Consider the following 18,817-nt stretch of genomic DNA (forward strand, 5'->3'; position numbering starts at 1 on the left):
GATAATAATTTACTCAATCATTTAGAATTAAGATTTCACAACTTTACAAACTTTGCTTACAAACAACCCAATATCCGATACATTAATGTTTTTAAACCTTCTCATAGGCCTATAATATTTCAAGATTTTTGTCAATAAAGTACTTTTAATATAATATTTTAAGATTTTTGTTTAGTTCATTTATTCAACAATTACAAAGAAAACACGGCCAAAGAACAATTACATAAAATTCTTATAATTTAATAAAGAAAGAAGAAAGAAAACCTATCGATTCTAGTATTTCAAGAGTCATTTCACCCATATACTCATATATGATATTTATAGATAAAATCTTTTTTAATTCGAAAAGTTGTTCAAAAACCTACCAATTTTAAAACTTTATCTTAGAATAGACACTTTGAAGTATAACATATCTGAATTACAAGGTTATAGTGCAAACGATGCGTCCTGAAGAGCTCTTTGAAAACATCAATCCACTGAGTTTCATTGCACCCCATGTGATCATACATGACATTCGTAGTTAAAATATTTTTTAAGTCGAAAAGTTGTTAAATAACCTATCGATTTTATTATTTGGTCTTATAATAGACACTTTGAAGAATAACATGTATAAATTACAAGGTTGTAGTAAAACAGTGCGCCCTGAAGAGCTTTTTGAAAATAATAATCTTCAGAGAGCCATATCACCCATATATGACATTGATAAGTGAAATATTTTTTAAGTCAAAAAGTTGTTCCAAAATCTATCGATTTTAGTATTCGTTGTCATAATAGACACTTTGAAAAATAACATGTGTAAATTACAAGGTTGTAGTACAAACGGTGCGTCCTGAAGAGCTCTTTGAAAATACTAAACCACTGAGAGTCATTTAACCCATATATAACATTCGTAGGTAAAATATTTTTTAATTTAAAATATTGTTAGAAAACCTATCGGATTTAGTATTTGTTGTCATAATAGACACTTTGTATAATGACATATTCGAATTACAAGGTCGTAGTACAAGCGGTGCCTCCTGTAGAGCTCTTTGAAAATAGTAGTCTTCGGAGAATCATTTTCATTCAGAATCATGTATGACATTCAGAGGTTAAATATTTTTTAATTCAAAAAGTTGTTAGAAAAATTATCTATTTTATTATTTGCTGTCATAATAGACACTTTGAAGAATAATATATGTAAATTACAGGGTTGTAGTACAAACGGTACGTCCTGTAGAGCTCTTTAAAGATACTAATCTTACGAGAGTCATTTCACCCATGATCACCCTTTACATTCACAGTTTTTATTACTAAGAAAGAAGCAGAAGACAGCGTTGCCATAACTACGCAAAATTGTCCCCAAAATCTTCAAAATCGATTCAGAATTTTTGCGAAAATATGGATAATTTTTTTAGCACCTAGCTACTAATTATGAAGAAGAGGCTCTGCTGATCGTTTCGCAAAACTGATGACCGCGAGTTCTTTGAACTTGCACGTGGAAAGAACCACTCTTTTTAAATTGAGTTTTCTTACAAAATCATTTCGACGAGTAGTAATTTGACTAAATTATTAACACATATATAATTTATTGAAATGTAATAATTTTGTAATATAAAAGGTTTTTAACACCTGTCTCCTATATATTTATAGAGGAGCAAGAATAGAGCACGACCAGTTCAAGATTTTAGTTCAGAGATCGTCGTAGCAATACGACAAATTAAATATCTTTAATAGTAATAAATAACGACCAATTTGTAAGCAATCAAATATACATATACACATACATAGACACATTTGTACTTTTCCCAACTTTTGCGTCAAACGATTCAGAATAACAAAATTACAATTTGGGGTTTATGGTGAAAAGAAAAATAAAAAATAAAAATTCTTTCAGGGAAATTTAACAAATTTGATTCGTTTTTTATATATAATTTTAAATAAATTTATGCAATTCATTTCTGTTTCATTCGATAATTTTGTAACATTATTATCTCCTTTTTAGAGATAAACATATAATCACAAAAAAATTCAGCATTGATTTCATTATATCCACTCATGAACTAATCACGAACATAATTAAAAACTGTTATTGTAAGTGATAAATTATATATATATATATATATATATATATATATACATATATATGTATATATATTTATATATATATATATATTGTAGAATACAAGTGTTGATAAGTTGTTATTTCTAATTGAAGTCCGATTAAAATTATTATTCAATGTGCAGTGTGTGATTTGTGATTTAAAATTTAAAAGGAACTTTGGATTATAAATTAAATGTAAGAATAATTATATATATATATATATATATATATATATTATATATAAACTTATTTATTTAAATTTTTTATACCGAGATATTTGAGAACATTACATGAAACAAAAATCTTCAGGAAATTACATGAAACAAAAGATTCTAGAAGTTTAAAAAATCTTTGTTTTACATCCAAAAGTTTCGAGTTTAAAATTAGTCTTCAGTTCACAAAAAAAAATTCATAAATACCTAGTCTTGTCATTTAAATAAAAACTAAAGGTGCATGGTATCGTGCCTTAAAGCAAATTGCTAAAACAAGATTAAAATTGAAAAAAAAAAGATTCAAAATTTGAAACCAAAAAATTATTTTGAAAACTTCTAAATTTTGTGAAAAAAATTGATTGAAAAATTTGACGTTTTCAAGATATATTTTGAAATTTTTGAACTTTTTCCAAAACAATTGCAATACGTTAGATGCGTAGAAACGAACTATCGAAGCGCGTGCGCGCCGCGTCGCAGTCTAACGAATAAACATTGGTACTGAACCCAAAAAATGTAAACAAAAATCATACTTATTAAAATATCTATTAAATATCATATAATTTGATGTGCATATGTCTAATGATCATTTTTGACCGCCAGATGTCATTTTTTTATTTTTGTACTAGATCCCCGAAACCGCTAGACCTGCCTTTCCTCAAAACCCATCAGTTCTTCATTTTGTCAATACAAATAAAATGTTTTTTGAATAATTCAAATCGGTTAATCTGAGGGCCTGAAATCGTTGACAAAAATTGTATCCGCGCATACATACACACACATATATATAGTATATGTGTGTGTGTATATACTATATACATACATTTTTTCTAAGTTATGCCAAAATGATCAGTAGACTTTAAAACGTAAATATATAAAAATTGCTTCAAATTAGTTTTTAAATCACAAAATAAATACAATAAATACTTAGTTAAATAAAAAAAGATAAAACAAAATTCAATTCATAATTTTGGATTTAAATCGACAAAACTAAAAAAAATTATATATATATATATATATATATATATGTATGTATATATTTTTTGAGATTTGAAAATTAATTAGAAGAATTCATCTTAAATCACAAGTCGAAATGATTGGATGTGAAAAAAAACTGCAATGTGTGTGTGTATGTATAAGCATTTAGTCAATATCAATTCGTTTCGTGATAAATGTCCAAATTCCAAACATTCCAAGATAATTTCCAAAGCAAGCCACACCATTGTTTTGTAAAAATTGTTTTTAAATACTTGAAAACGATAATAAATTTAAATAAATTTCAACAGTTCACATCAACTTGTCAACGAAACAAATTTATATAGTTTTCGCTTCACATTGAAACATATTATTATCGACAAAGTTTATTGTGCCTACAGTAATATACTAAAGGTATATTTATTAAAATTTTTATAAAACCTTATATCTCTCCAAAGTGTTATTTGTGTGGCCGATCAACTTTTCGTAATGCATCGCAAAAAATTTTTGTCAAGAACTTTCAAGTTACGAATATGAATGGAATACCCAGTGTACAAAATTACTATTATTATTCAATTTAATAATAATGAAAAGATGATTTTAAATGTAAAACTAGTGGGGTGTTGGCATCGTGCCTTAAGGCAAATTGCTGGAACTTCCCTTACCGTAACGAAATGTTCGAAGAATACTGAATGTTTTCAAATAGATTATTATAAATAAATATTGTAACATTGTCTAATATTTATAAAAATTATATAAACTGAATTGCAAAGTTGAAATTATTTGTTCAAAGTATATTAGAACTTCAGTCAAAATTAAAAATAAAATCTGAATTATTTTCGATATACAAAAAATTTTTTTCTTGAAAAAAAATATTGAAACAAAAAATTTTTTATTATTTTATAAAGACAAGCAGAAAGTTCTTTGAATCATTTAAATAGAACGCTTAGTTCTCTCAAAAACTGCCATTTTTTGCACATTTAGCTCCGTATCTTTGAAATGGCTGGGCCTGCCTTTGCCAAAAACTAATAAACACATCTCCCAATCATTACTAATTGAATGTTTTTTAGATCATTCAAATCGGATGCTCCGTTCTCTCAAAAAGTCGATTTCTATTTTCTGCACTCTTTGTTCCGTATATTCGAAACGGCTGAAACTGCCTTTGCCAAGAACTAATCAGTTCTTTTCCCTATCAATATGAATCGAACGTTTTTTAAACCATTCAAATCGGTTGATCCGTGCGCCCGAAAACGTGACTGGAAATTTGAATCCATACATACACACACACACATCCATTTTTTCTGAGGTATGCCAGTAAAATGTTCAGAAACCTTCAAAACGTCGAGAAATGTAAAAATTTTCAATTTCGATTTTTTGGCCCATTACAATAACTTACCCTACGGGAAGTTAATAAAAGATCTATCGGTTGTTTATATTTTTTGAAACAACAGTTTTTACTTTTTAAGATTTTCTTGCACGTATTAAAGACTTCATCCCTATGCACCTTAAGATTGTTCTCTTATCTTAACGTAAAATAAACTTAAGTTCACATAATAATTAGAATATAATTAATAATTTAGTTGGTAAACGCTTCGTAAAATATTTTTTATTAAATTTTGATAATTATGCGAACTTCATTTTTTTTTATATAAGTAAGCGTAAATACATAACTCAAAAAATAATTTTAAAAAAATTGGGGTTAATCTTAAGATTAAGATTAAGTAAGATTCTAACACTGTAAAGATTTACTTTTCATGAAATTTATAATGATTTTGTAACTGTCATGTAAGAGATGAGAGGAATTATGTTTGTTTACACGTGAAGTATTAAGAGATATAATATAAGTAAAGACTCAACTATCCTTCTAAGGTCACAATTTTTTTCAATATATAAGATGGTAGCATTTGACATGTTGAAAGTATCGGTCAAAGTTAATGATATGTTCTCATAGCATAGTTTTGAATTGATTTGGGTTTCTAGAATTATATGTATATATATATATATATATATATTATTTTTTTTCCAAGAATGTCTACTACTAACGGAAATCACAAAGAATGGCGTCGGCCAGCCTCGGTTCCGTACCCGAGCATCTGGCGTCGGTTCGAACGCCCGGACAAAAATGAACCTGGACGAATCCGGAAATTCCGGGTACAAGACGCCAGTGACAAAAACTTACAAGATGCCATCGTAAAACACATGTCCGAGATATTTTTAGAAGACGAACCGACTTGTCACTCACTCAGTAAGTGGAAATAGAAATAGGAATAGATCGATTTAAAAATCTAACAACGTCTACTTATAATTCTGATATTGCCTAGGCTCATAAATTAATTGAAATTTTTGGCAAATGACAGTTTTCATTTGTTTTCGAAGTCAAACAATGTCTCAAATATTTTCAATGTCAAACAATGACATGTCGTTTTTTGCAAGTTTTTCCATTTATTTCTACAATATTAATATATTTTTATAATCACATACATTCTGAAAAGTTCCCTTAACAAACTTCAGAAAGATTTATCAGAATCCGAACAATCGTTTAGGAGGAGCATATTTACATACATCATTACAGAATAATTTTATATATAAGATATAGAATTTTAAAAGTGAAATCAAGCAATCCAAATATTTCGAAATCTAAAAAAGAAGAAGAAAAGAAGAAATGAATCTAGTGGTAAAAAATTGTTCAAATATTAAAACAAACAAACAATGATTAAATTTTGGTAGATGTCAAAAAGCAAAAAAGAACAACTTCTCTTATTTACACATTGTGAATTTAAAAAAATGAAAACAGATTCAGAAAAACCTTCTTAGGTCAATATTTAGTTCAATATATAAAATAACGGCATTGTTTAAATCAAAGGTGTGTTTAAAGTTTGGCATATGGTCTGAAAGCATTGTTTTGTATTGATTTTTATTTTTTGAATTATATTTATGTTGAAGCATTCTCTTAGATATATATTGTGAACTCTCTCCAATATAGAATTTTTCACAATATCAAATATATATATATATATATATATATATATATATATATATATTAGGTTGTCAAATATCTCCCTTCCGCTTTTTTGCTCTTGGTTTATAATACAAAAAGGCGGAAGGGAGATATTTGACAACCTATTATATATATATATATATATATATATATATATATTCCATACGTTTCGACATACTTTCTTACGTAATCTTTAGTGGACTACTAATTGAAAGAGTATTAATTTTATAACAAAAGTAGCATGAACAAAAGAAATGATACTTCTTCACTTTGTAAGAATAACCGAATTGTTTTAAGCAATATTTGAAAATTATTTTTTTTATATACATAACCGCAATTTTTGGCTTCCTTTCTTGCTCATTAAAATGTTGCATTCTTGCATCATTGCAAAAATTGTATCGTTGAAAAAATTTATAATTTTTTTCGATAAATATTTCCAATAACTTTATATTTCCACACATTTCGATATACTTTCTTACGTAATCTTTAGTGAACTACAAATTGAAAGTGCATTAACTTTTTAACAAAAATAGCATCAACAAACGAAATGATACTTCTTCACTTTGTAAGAATAATCGAATTGTTTAAAACAATGTTTAAAAATTATTTTTTTTTAAATACATAACCGCAATTTTTCGCTTCCTTTCTTGCTCATTAAAATGTTGCATTCCTGCATCATTGCAAAAATTGTATCGTTGAAAAAATTATTTACCAGCCTTAAGTCAGTCCTTACAATTTTATCAAGTTAGTCTGTAGTCCCCTTACAATTTAAAAAAAAATAGCTTTTGTATCGTGTACTTTTTTCCTTTACCTAAACTAAACAATGCGAAATTCAATCTAAAAGTATTTTTGAAGAAATAGGGACCTATTCTGCCGCACAACGGAAAAATGTTATGGCAAGGCCATGTTATGAAAAACTTTCCATACTGTATATAGACAAAAGCCATGTGGTTGTTGTGCAGTCACGCGTATTTCTCAGGTTATCAGATAGAAAATTGAACGTAGAAACCGCACATATGTCAAAAAAAAAAACGATCTTATATAACAGGATCTTTCTGACTCAGCTTCATAACATACGAGTGACGTTGCAGTTTATGTGTGAAACGCCTGAATGCACAGCAAATATGAGACATTTTGACAGTACACCTAAGTCTGTTTTTACACGGTCTTTTTGTACACGGTTTTGATATAACACGGTTTGAAAATTGAATATTTTTAATTTTTTTACACGATTTTATTCCATTTAGCACGATTTGAAATTTTATGTGCTTAAATTTTTTTTGTCAAATTTAATTTTTGCGAAGTATGTTCATATCACAAAAAAGTATTTATGAAAGAAAAATGTCTGAAACCATCGATAGTATCGATAGTTTGCGAACACTAGCTTAAAGATTTAAGTGAATTCCCCTTTAGCGCGTACAAACAACAATTTTTACTGGTCAAAGCAAATGTGAATAGCATTATATATTTGATTTAATAAAATAAACATGAATTCTTGTTCTTAAATATTCTTGTTTTTCACTAATTTTAATAGGTTTTAGAGATTAGGAACAAATCACCCATTTTTGTATAAGATCAATGTCTTTTTTTACACGTTTTTTTTTCGTACACGTGTGGGAGTAGTAATGATTATGACTATATATAAAATTAGAAACTCCCAACATAATAAAAAAATATAAATTTATTAACTGTAAAAATATTTCGATATCAAAAAAATATCATGACCTGTCCGATTGTTTTTTACAAATCAAAACCAGCCTGCTTGATATCGCCACACACTCCCTGCCCAGTGTTGATCTCACAGTTTAAAAAAAAAAACAGGGAAACACGTTATAAAAATGTGGTGGGAAAGCAGATTATAGCAGACCAGTGTTGTAATACTGGTCAATTACAAATTTCCATGTTTCGTCAGCAGATCCACCGTATGTGGTGATTTGACCTGCCATCAACTCCATATTCTGCATAATGTTCTCGATCTAATGGGTATTAGTTATATCAGAATAACTTAATGTTTAGAATGCATAATTTATGGGTACAGTTTCCATTTCTGCAAGCGTTGCATTCGTATCTGATGAGTTCCGATCAGAGAAAGAAGTTGGCTCTTTATCCAAATCAGGATCATTGGTTTCTTTGACATAAGAGTCCAGAATTGTGGAATCCAATAAATTATGTCAAATTTGTTTTGATTCGTCGTTGTCACCGATAATGGGAGGTAGCATTATAAGACGATTTGTTGAGTTAACAGAGAAAGAGAGGTTGAATTGCATTCCAATGAAAAGTTCAGGCTCCAAATTATTTTTTCTGTCAGCAATAAACACTGAGGTCTGGGTATACCAAATGAGTAACCTCGGAAGTCTGATCCAGATAGTAAGTGCGTTAACTATGATGGATTGGACTGGACATACCTTATAGGTCGTCACTGAAGACCAGTGATTATGGTGCTGCGTCAAAATCAATTTTTCTTAAATCTTCGAAAAATAAAACTCCATTATCTTCATCTCCATCGTCGTGAGTCATCAATGTGGGAGTAGTAATGATTATGACTATATATAAAATTAGAAACTCCCAACATAATAAAAAAATATAAATTTATTAACTGTAAAAATATTTCGATATCAAAAAAATATCATGACCTGTCCGATTGTTTTTTACAAATCAAAACCAGCCTGCTTGATATCGCCACACACGGCTTCTTCTGGAACCAATCTACCGTGTAAAAACAGACTTAGGTGTATACATTTTGATTCAGTATGGAAGTTGGAGAGGAACATGGCCTTGTCATAACATTGGTCAGATAAATCTCCAAATTAAATATTTTTAATAAAGCAGAATACATCATTTTACGCCACCTAGCCTTATAAGCCAACTATATACCTATGTCCATTCAATCTAATTAAAAATATCAAATTATCATTTTTAATTCTTGGATTTTTATGATTATATTTTGTCTATCTATTCATACAGATATTTATTATTTATATTTAGATTTAGTAAATGATGCCGTATCCCTGGCCGAAGCCCAAGAGATCTGGCACCATCTGTTCTCATTCAATTGCGTTCTGGTGTGTTTGGAAGAGAACCAGGACGGAACTTTGGTGATGACACCAGGAACCAACACACCTTACATCGTTGGATGCAATTTGACCTACGTTTGCAGTAAGGGCGAAAAAAATCCCAAGGTAATAAAAGAAACGGAATGAGAAATACAGCTATAAAAAATAATTCTTCTCGTTTCTTTTTATTTTTATATATTTAGCACTTTGTCAAAGTAAGTCGAAATAGAATAGAACAATAGTTAATTCCTGGTGACGTCTATTTTCCATGTATCACAATTCCTAACATACCTAAGACAAGAGCACCCATTTTAACTTGAATAAGATTAGTCGTGTATCGGATAACACGAACGTCCTGGACCATATTTTAGTGATTCAATATATAATCATTACTCTGATGATGAGACAAACCGAGTCTGGAAACTATTGTAAATAATCTTATTCATAAAAATGAATCGCAAAATATTTTGGTAAGCGCATAACTCAACAACGCCTGGACCAATTTGGCCAATTCTTTTTTTAAAATGTTCTTTGATGTCCAAAGATGGTTCTTACAGCGAGAAAAAATCTAATAATTGTCGAGAAAATCCTAAAAACAGCCCTTTTTCGCATACAAACGTTTTCTTAGAATTCGTAGAAACAATTCGAGCTTATTGCTATTATAACTAGCTGTAAGTGGAATTCTGTCTTGAGGCAATTAGGGCATCGTGCCTTAAGGCAAATTGCTGGAACTTCCCGTACCAAAAATTATTATTTTTTTTTAAAACGATTAACATTTTTGAAAAAAAAATACTTTGAAAAAATAAGATTTTTGAGAAACTATAAATTGGACAAAAAATTAGTTTTTTTTGAAAAAAAAAAATTTTTTTTAAAAATTTTTTTTTAAAAAAGAATTTTTTTTTCTTTATTTTGACATATTGTGGAAGATCTGAACTTTTTTTTCAAAGCAATCGTACTGCTTTAACTACATAGGGACAAAATATAAAGCGCGTAAGCGCCGCGTCGCTTACGGAACCCATAGGAATGTTAACAAAATGTATACTTATTGTTAAAATCTCTATAAAATGTCTGATAATTTGATGTGCATATGTCTAATGATCATTTTTGACCGCCAAATGGCTCATTTTTTTACTTTTTCCTCTATATCTCCGAAACCGCTGGACCTACCTTCATGAAAGTTGTATCGATTCTTCATCTTGTCAATATAAATAAAATGTTTTTTGAATTATTAAAATCGGACGCTCCGTTCTCTTAAAAACTGAGTTACCGTTTTCGGAACTTTTTGCCCCGTATCTTCGGAACGGCTTGGCCTGCCTTTGCCAAAAACTAATCAGCACGTCTCCTTATCAATACGGATCGAATGCTTTTTGAATTATTCAAATCGGTTGATCCGTGTTCCCGAAATCGTCGACGAAAATTTGTATCCGCACATACATACACACACATACATACATACATACATACACACACACATACACACACACACACACACACACACATACATCCATTTTTTCTAAGGTATGCCAAAATGTTCAGAAACCTCTGAAACGTAAAGATATATAAAAATTTTCATTTTCGATTTTTTTGCGATTACTATAACTTACCCTACGGGAAGTTAAAAAGTTCATATTAAATTACAAGCACTCACTGTATACTCCTTCTAAACAATTATTCGGATTTTGATAAATCTTTCTGAAGTTTAAGCAAATTTTCTAGGATGTATGTGATTATAAAGTCCTAGGATGCATGTGCAATATCGTAGAAATAAACCGAGTAAATGCAAAAAACGACATGTCATTGTTTGCATTGAAAACAAATAAAAACTATCATCTGCCAAAAATTTCAATTTACTTATGAGCCTAGATAATATTAGAATATGTATAATAAATTCAGGATTATGAATAAGAAAAATGAAATGTCTACATTATTATTGCCGAAAAGCACCTGAGATGTGCCAGAAATTAAAATAATATAAAATACGGTATATGTATGGCAGATTAAATGATACACATATGAACAAATATGACAAATTAATTCACTTGAAATATGAAATTAAGCATTAATCAGAGCCGGTTCTACTTTTAATGCGATGCATACGAAAAATACGAGCGCACGCCTTAGGGGGCGCCACACAAGATTCGGATATTAAATTTTCAATATAGTTTTTTTTTCAATATATATTTTATTTGCATCTCTTACTAATGTTTTCACAATATTTTTAAAATTCGTACAAATTTCACTTTATAGCAACAAATGGAAAAGTAAAGATGAATACATACAATTCGGCCCTCACGATAGCGATTAGGAAAAGTTTAAGATACAATTTTAGATATCTTAAATAATAAAAAATTAAATTAATTCAATCTAACATGAAGTACCAGTGGTTTGTTATGGTTGTGGTTATGTTATAACCGTTTAAAAGACTTTAATTTCCAATACAGTGTGAGAATTGAGACTCATCATTTGATTTAAAGCAGTTCTACATTTAACATCGCTCATATTATAAATGTATAGGCATTTTGGCGTGAAGAGTAATTTAAAAAACAATAATTATTATTTGTAAGTAAACGGTAAATATTAGTATATTATATTAAAAAATTGCGGACATGGGTACAGGACAACGTTTGTCGGGTCATCTAGTTTATATATATTTTTTTTAGGTAAAAGGCGAAGCTTTGTCGATAATATGCGAAGCAATGGACTATGTGGCTTCCTTCACCGACAGTTTCGCCCACTACGGAGTAGACGAGTACCTCTACGCCTTCGGTTTAAGCGTGGACCCGCGTTATAGAGGAATGGGCATCGGGATGGAAATTCTTAAAGCCAGAAACGATTTAGGATTGAAGGTAAGTGAAAGAAACTAGAAATAAATGTGTGAAATAACATTTGTTAGGGACATTTTTAGTTATCAAACATCAGCAAAATATTACATCTGACAATGAGGCGTCGTTTCGGGTCCACGACTAACGTAGCATTCATCTTTATAATTGGGAAAAAAACAAGTGCATGTCAGATTGAATTTTACGGTTTATTAAAATTGCATGAAAAGCTTACAAAAGTGTACAGATAATTAAATAATTGCTTACAAAAAACCATACATAATCGAGACTCTAATGTGCGTTTGTGGAATCAAAAAAATGTCTTACATTTTAATCAAGATATAGAAGCGAATATGGAATCGGACAGTAAACCATCAGAAATCCCAAAACTACGAAAGACCGTTATTGGATCCAGCAAATACAGCAAGATACCCCGCGAAGAAGGTCGGACCAATATGTTTACATCGGAAAAGGTCTCGCTGCGTTCAACTTCATCAGTTTCTGACTCAAGACAGGAAGTAATATCATCTAGTAATAGTGCATCTACAAGCCTCACTCAACCACATTCTGATGTCAAGAAACCTCCTAATTCATGGCAAGTAGTCAATTTCAAAAAAGAAAAACTTCATTTGAACCATTAGGAATAGATGTCAAAATTCAAAACCGATTTTCGGCCCTTTCAACAATAGAAACAGCTAATGATGACAACTCAGTTAAACCGGCTCCAGTCAGTAAGCCCCCTCCAATATTTCTTTATGGAGTTGACGATATTAATGATATGTCTAATCAATTAAATGAAATAATTCCGCACGATCAATATTTCCTGAGAAGTTTAGCTAACAATACATTTAAAATTCTATGTAATTCTGTCGACCATTTTCGAACTTTATCCAGACATCTAAAAGAAACTAATGCCGTATATCATACATATCAATTAAAAGAAGAGAAGGCTTATAGGGTTGTTCTTAGAAATGTACACTTTTCAACAAGCACAGATGCAATTAAATTAGAACTATTAAAACAGGGTCATGTCGTACGTAATATCCTAAATATTAGACATAGAATAACAAAAGAACCTCTTAATATGTTTTTTGTTGATCTGGAACCAAATAGAAATAACAAAAATATTTATAACATTTATAAATTATTCAACTGCATAATACGCGTCGAACCACCGAGAAAGTCCAACAACATTATACAATGCACTCGCTGTCAACTCTTTAATCACACCAAAAAATACTGCAATAGACCATTTGCTTGCCTAAAATGCGGTGACAATCATAATACTATAGCTTGTACCAAAGATCCGAATGCTCCGGCATGTTGTTATTTTTGCGACGGTGCTCATCCAGCTAATTATCGCGGTTGCTCATACTTCCAAAAAATTAAAGAACAAAGAAACAAAACCCCAGTAAATCAATCAGTCATAAATCCAAATCCAAATAACCAAAATTTTAAAAATTCTAATAATTCTAATTCTAATAATAAAATAAATAACATTTCTCCGGCCTTAAATCCAACAATTCAAAATTCATCCTATGCAGACATTGCAAAAAACATTTACTCTGCTTCTAATCATTCACCTTCAAATCCTGACTCTGATTCTCTAGCAACACTTATTTTAGAATTTAAAAATATCTTCAATCAGCTTTTGCAACAGAACACCATAATAATAAATATGTTATCCACGTTAGTCAACAACAAAAGCAATGGCAAAAATAATTAAAATTGCTGAATGGAATGCCAACGGTTTAATACCTCACAAAAATGAAGTAGAATGTTTTTTAAAGTTAAACTTAATAGATATCTTATTAATCTCAGAAACTCACTTCACTGAAAAAAATTACTTCAAAATTTATAACTACACTACTTATAATTCAAATCACCCAAGTGGCAGGGCTCGCGGCGGTTCGGCTATATTAATCAAAAATAATATAAAGCATTTTGTTCTACCAAATATTTCTGATGATTTTCTACAAGCAACTCAAATTTCTGTTGAAACAAATTTATATAATTTTTGTGTTTCTGCTGTTTATTGTCCACCAAGATTCAAAATTTCTTGTGCTCAGTTTTCTTCATTTTTCTCTCAATTAGGTAATAAATTTATCATTGGTGGTGACTTTAATTGTAAACATATTGCCTGGGGTTCTAGACTGACTACAGCCAAAGGAAAGATTCTTCATGCAGCCATAGGGCAAAATAACCTCTCCTTTATTTCAACTTGCAGTCCAACTTATTGGCCTTCTGACCCTACTAAAGTTCCAGACCTTTTAGATTTTTTTATTGTGAAAGGTATTGATCTTTCAAATCTCAATATTGAATCTAGTTACGATCTCTCTTCAGATCATTCTCCAATACTTGTGACGTTTAGCACATTTCCTACTCCAGTTATCAACAATCATATTCTACACAACAATCTTTCTAACTGGATTCAATTCAAATCCATACTTGATTCAAAATTATTTCCAAAATCTAGGCCTACAAGCGTTATTGATATAGAAAATAATATAGATTATTTTTCTGAGATTGTACGTGAAACAACCAAGCAGATCACCCCGAACATTAATCCAAGAAATGATAATCTAATAATTCCGCAAGAGATTAAGAAGCTAATTGCACAGAAACGAAGAGCAAGACGAACCTGGCAACATTCTCATCTACCAACGGATAAGACATCGCTTAATCATCTCAATAACACGCTGAGGAAAAAAATGAAAGAATGGAAGAATTGTACATTCAGGTCGTATATATTGCAGTTAAATAGGTACGATAATTCCATATGGAAACCAATCAGAAACAAAAGAAAACCCCTACAACAAAACCCTCCTCTGAAAATAACCAACCAAAACGGATTCATTTGGGCAAAAAGCAACGAAGAAAAAGCGGAGGCATTTGCTGATCATCTAAGTAGCATTTTTAGCGCTCGAAATATTTCCCAGAATAATTTAATTAACAATTTCGTAAATCAACCCATACATTCTACACCGTTAGGACATTTTTCACCAAATGATGTCTTATGTGAAATAAAAAGGATAAAAAATAGATCTTCGCCAGGTATGGATAAAATTACTCCAAAGATGTTAAAAGAATTGCCTACAAAAGGTATCTTATATATAACAAATATTTTCAACGCCATACTTCAATACAATTATTGGCCCACAGCGTGGAAGACTGCAGAAATTATTATGATCGCTAAACCAAACAAAAACCATCACACTGCTAGTTCATACCGTCCTATCAGTCTTTTATCGATATTATCGAAAATTTTAGAAAGACTTTTGTTGCAGAGATTATCAGAAGATCATCCGAATGATAGTTGGATTCCTCACCATCAGTTTGGCTTCAGAAAAAATCACTCTACAATTCAACAATGCAACAGAACGGTGTCTCGTATTCTTGAAGCCATGAATAGAAAGGAACACAGTGTAGCCGTATTCTTAGATGTCAGTCAGGCTTTCGATAAGGTTTGGCACTCAGGACTCCTATATAAAATCAAAACAACTTTTCCAAACTACTTCAATATCTTAAGCTCATATTTGCTTAATAGAAAATTTAGAATCAAAATTAAAGATGTGACTTCGAGCATCAGAAATATAGAATGCGGGGTACCACAGGGCAGTGTGCTAAGCCCTGTACTTTATCTTCTTTTCACAAACGATATGCCCACAGATGATCTTCTAACCATATGCACTTACGCCGATGACATAGCAATTATTTCATGCAATTCCGATATTAGAACAGCAACTTGTCAGTTACAAAATTATTTATCTAGTCTCGAAAAATGGTTTTTAGATTGGAATATCAAAATCAATATCGAAAAATCTCAGCACATAATTGTTTCTCTAAAACATCACAATAGTCCACCTATCATCATGAACAATTCAATAATTCCACTATGCAATTCTGTTAAATATTTAGGCATGCACATTGATTCGAAATTGACATGGAGAACGCACATTGAATATAAAAAGAAACAAATCCAACTGAAAATAAAAGATTTTTACTGGCTTTTTGGGAGGAAATCTGAAATCTCTCTTGATAACAAGGTACTTTTGTATAAAACTATCATAGTGCCCATTTGGACTTATGGAATCGAACTATGGGGTTGCTCTTGCAAATCTAACATAAACATCATTCAAAGGTGCCAGAATAAAATTCTGCGTATCCTTACTAATGCGCCTTGGTATATTTCGAATTTTTGCCTACATAAGGATTTGAAAATCTCAACAGTCAACGAAATGATCAAGATTAGAAGTTCATCTTTTAACAACAAATTAATCCAGCATACAAATCCTACAATTCAAGCGATTCAGAGACCGATAAGAAGATTGAGCAAGAAATGGCCTTCCGATCTACCAAACACCTAGCCCAATGTCTGCACGCGTCCTGACGTAGTACGCGGCATACATCATCACGTCATAGTTCATTTATGTTATTATTTTTGTATTACTGTTTTAATTTAATTTTTATTTCAACTTTTTTCATTTTATATTCAATGTATTGCATTTTTTGTTTTTTTGTATTTTTTTTTTTTTGCTCATATCAATTTTGTAAATAAGACATTAAAGTCTTGATTAACAAAAATAAATTGTAACAAAAAAAAAAAAAAAAAAAAAAAAAAAATCTTTATAATAATCTTATATTTACCATCTTATCTTATATTTTTTACTAGGTTGGTTTAAAAGCTACAGTAACAACCTTTACTGCAATAGCTTCCCAGAAACTAGCCGAAAGATGTGGATACGAAGTTTTAGTCGAAAAGACATATGAAGAAATCGAGAAACACAACCCCAGATTCAAATTCCCGGGAATACAGACTAAATCGATGAAAATAATGGGCAGGAAACTGGATGTACATTTACCATAATAGAAATACATGTATAGTCTATATTTGTATTTGAATTAATTATATTTACAACTGTATGTGATTTATTAAATATATATTTTATGACCTAGTCTTATGTTATTTTATACAGTTTAGATTTATAGAAATATACTATTTAGTAATATTTTGAAACCTAACAAATATTGTCAGATTTCTATATACATCTCAAATATTTTATGAGGTAAATTCGAATAACGAGATATCATTTAAAATTATAATCTTTAAGTTTCTTTTTATTTCATATTTTATTTTAATTATTCACAGTAAATGTGTCTGTGTGTGATTGATAGGGAGATGTGCTGATTAGTTTTTGGCAAAGGTAGGCCCAGCGATTTCGGAGCTAAATGTTAAAAAAAAATGGCAGTTTTTGAGTGAACTAAGCGTCCGATTTGTATGATCTAAAAAACTTTCTGCTTGTATTGACAAAACAATTGCTGTTGAGGATAAAAAATTATTACATCTCTTTTTATTTTCCATAAAATATTTTTGTAATTTTGGATTAAAAATTCAAAAAAATACCCAGACTAAGCACAGTCTAAGCGCCACTCTGGTACAAATGCGTTACCCAAGTGCGTTTAGACTGTTTATGTACTGGAGCACTTATTCAATTTTGTGAAAACGCTATTGAAAAATGTGAAAATGCCGCCAAGCTAAGCACAGTATAAGTGAAAATGCTGCACAGAATTATTTGCAAATGCGTTTAGGCTGTGACTATACGGGAGCACTTTTTCAATTTTGTGTAACTTATGCAACTATTTTTTTTTAAATTAAATTCGAAATGAAATGACGATTGTTAATGTTCTCGAGATAAATTGATTTATGATTTACATTTGATTTGCTCAGATATAACAAGATATCAAAAATAATGAAAGTTACAGTATTTGTAATAATATATTTGAAAACTTTTAAAATTTCTCGTGTAGTTCATTACAGTACGGGAAGTTCCAGCAATTTGCCTTAAGGCACGATGTCATATACCACTAGTTAATTATTTTTTCTTATACTGATTTTAATATTGATGTAACTGAATTTTTATAACAATTTTTAACATGTTTGAAAAAGCAAAAAAAACATTAGTTACATCAACAGCTTTTCAATATGCTATTGTTATTATAAAAGTACATGTAAAATGAATTTTTACTTTTAGTTCAAAATATTTACTACATATTTTTAACACTTCCCGATTTTTTTTATCAATGGAAAGATGATACTAATTTAAATTCAATCGATGACTTCGAGAAAATAATTTTGTGTCCGGAATTCTCATCGTTATCTTCTTTTCGAGATAAATACACAATCATAGAAAATTTAGGCAAAAACAAATTAAAAACTGTTATTGTAAATGATAAATGATAATTTATAATACACACACATATATATACATATACATATATGTAGGTATGTATGTATATTTATTTAAAAGTCGTTGAACGCAAGTTTTGATAAATAATAAATTGAAATTTCTAATCTTATTGATTTAAAAAAATATATTCAATGGCAGTGTGTAGTTTGTTATTTTAAGTTTAGAGAAAACTTTGGTATATAAATTTAATGTAAGAATAATTATTGCATATGTTTTTTTAAGTTTTAGAATCTTTAAAGACTTATGAGGAAATGGATTGTGCGTCTTGTATAAAAAAATATTATTCAAAAAAGTTTATTTTCATAATATTATGTCGATGTGCAAACTATAAAACAATTTTCACTTCATATATATATTTTTTTAAAATCTTAATGACAAACATTTTATTACAACCATTTACTAACACCAAGTGAAGTGAAGTCATATTATCAAATA

General features: G+C 29.8%; 2 protein-coding genes across 4 annotated transcripts in view; one reads left to right on the top strand and one right to left on the bottom strand.

The window, feature by feature from the left end:
* The window catches only part of LOC113366657 (zinc finger protein 2-like), a 55,542-nt gene that overhangs the window by 24,850 nt on the left and 11,875 nt on the right, over positions 1-18,817 (bottom strand). The gene's annotated exons all lie outside the window — the stretch shown is intronic.
* LOC113366659 lies at positions 1,668-17,022 on the top strand. 3 transcript variants are annotated; one of them, XM_026608302.1, is made up of 6 exons: positions 1,668-1,733; positions 2,158-2,275; positions 5,292-5,509; positions 9,248-9,441; positions 11,976-12,161; positions 16,807-17,022. In XM_026608302.1, the coding sequence occupies exons 3-6, from the start codon at positions 5,293-5,295 to the stop codon at positions 16,999-17,001; spliced, it is 792 nt and encodes a 263-aa protein (XP_026464087.1). In that variant the 5' UTR covers positions 1,668-1,733; positions 2,158-2,275; position 5,292; the 3' UTR covers positions 17,002-17,022. The 3 variants fall into 3 exon arrangements, with proteins under 3 accessions (XP_026464087.1, XP_026464089.1, XP_026464088.1); XM_026608303.1 differs by lacking the exon at positions 1,668-1,733 and adding an exon at positions 2,050-2,070; XM_026608304.1 differs by lacking the exon at positions 2,158-2,275 and having other exon boundaries at positions 1,687-1,733.

Source organism: Ctenocephalides felis, unplaced genomic scaffold (assembly GCF_003426905.1).
Source record: "Ctenocephalides felis isolate EL2017-DRISC unplaced genomic scaffold, ASM342690v1 CF-g0.4_SCAFFOLD_01170, whole genome shotgun sequence".
Taxonomy (NCBI): domain Eukaryota; kingdom Metazoa; phylum Arthropoda; class Insecta; order Siphonaptera; family Pulicidae; genus Ctenocephalides; species Ctenocephalides felis.

Coding starts and splice junctions, on each gene's coding strand:
- LOC113366659 (XM_026608302.1), top strand. CDS start 5,293: ATGTCTACTACTAACGGAAATCACAAAGAATGGCGTCGGCCAGCCTCG. Junction 5,510..9,247: donor ACCGACTTGTCACTCACTCA/GTAAGTGGAAAT, acceptor ATTTATATTTAG/ATTTAGTAAATGATGCCGTA. Junction 9,442..11,975: donor AGGGCGAAAAAAATCCCAAG/GTAATAAAAGAA, acceptor TATTTTTTTTAG/GTAAAAGGCGAAGCTTTGTC.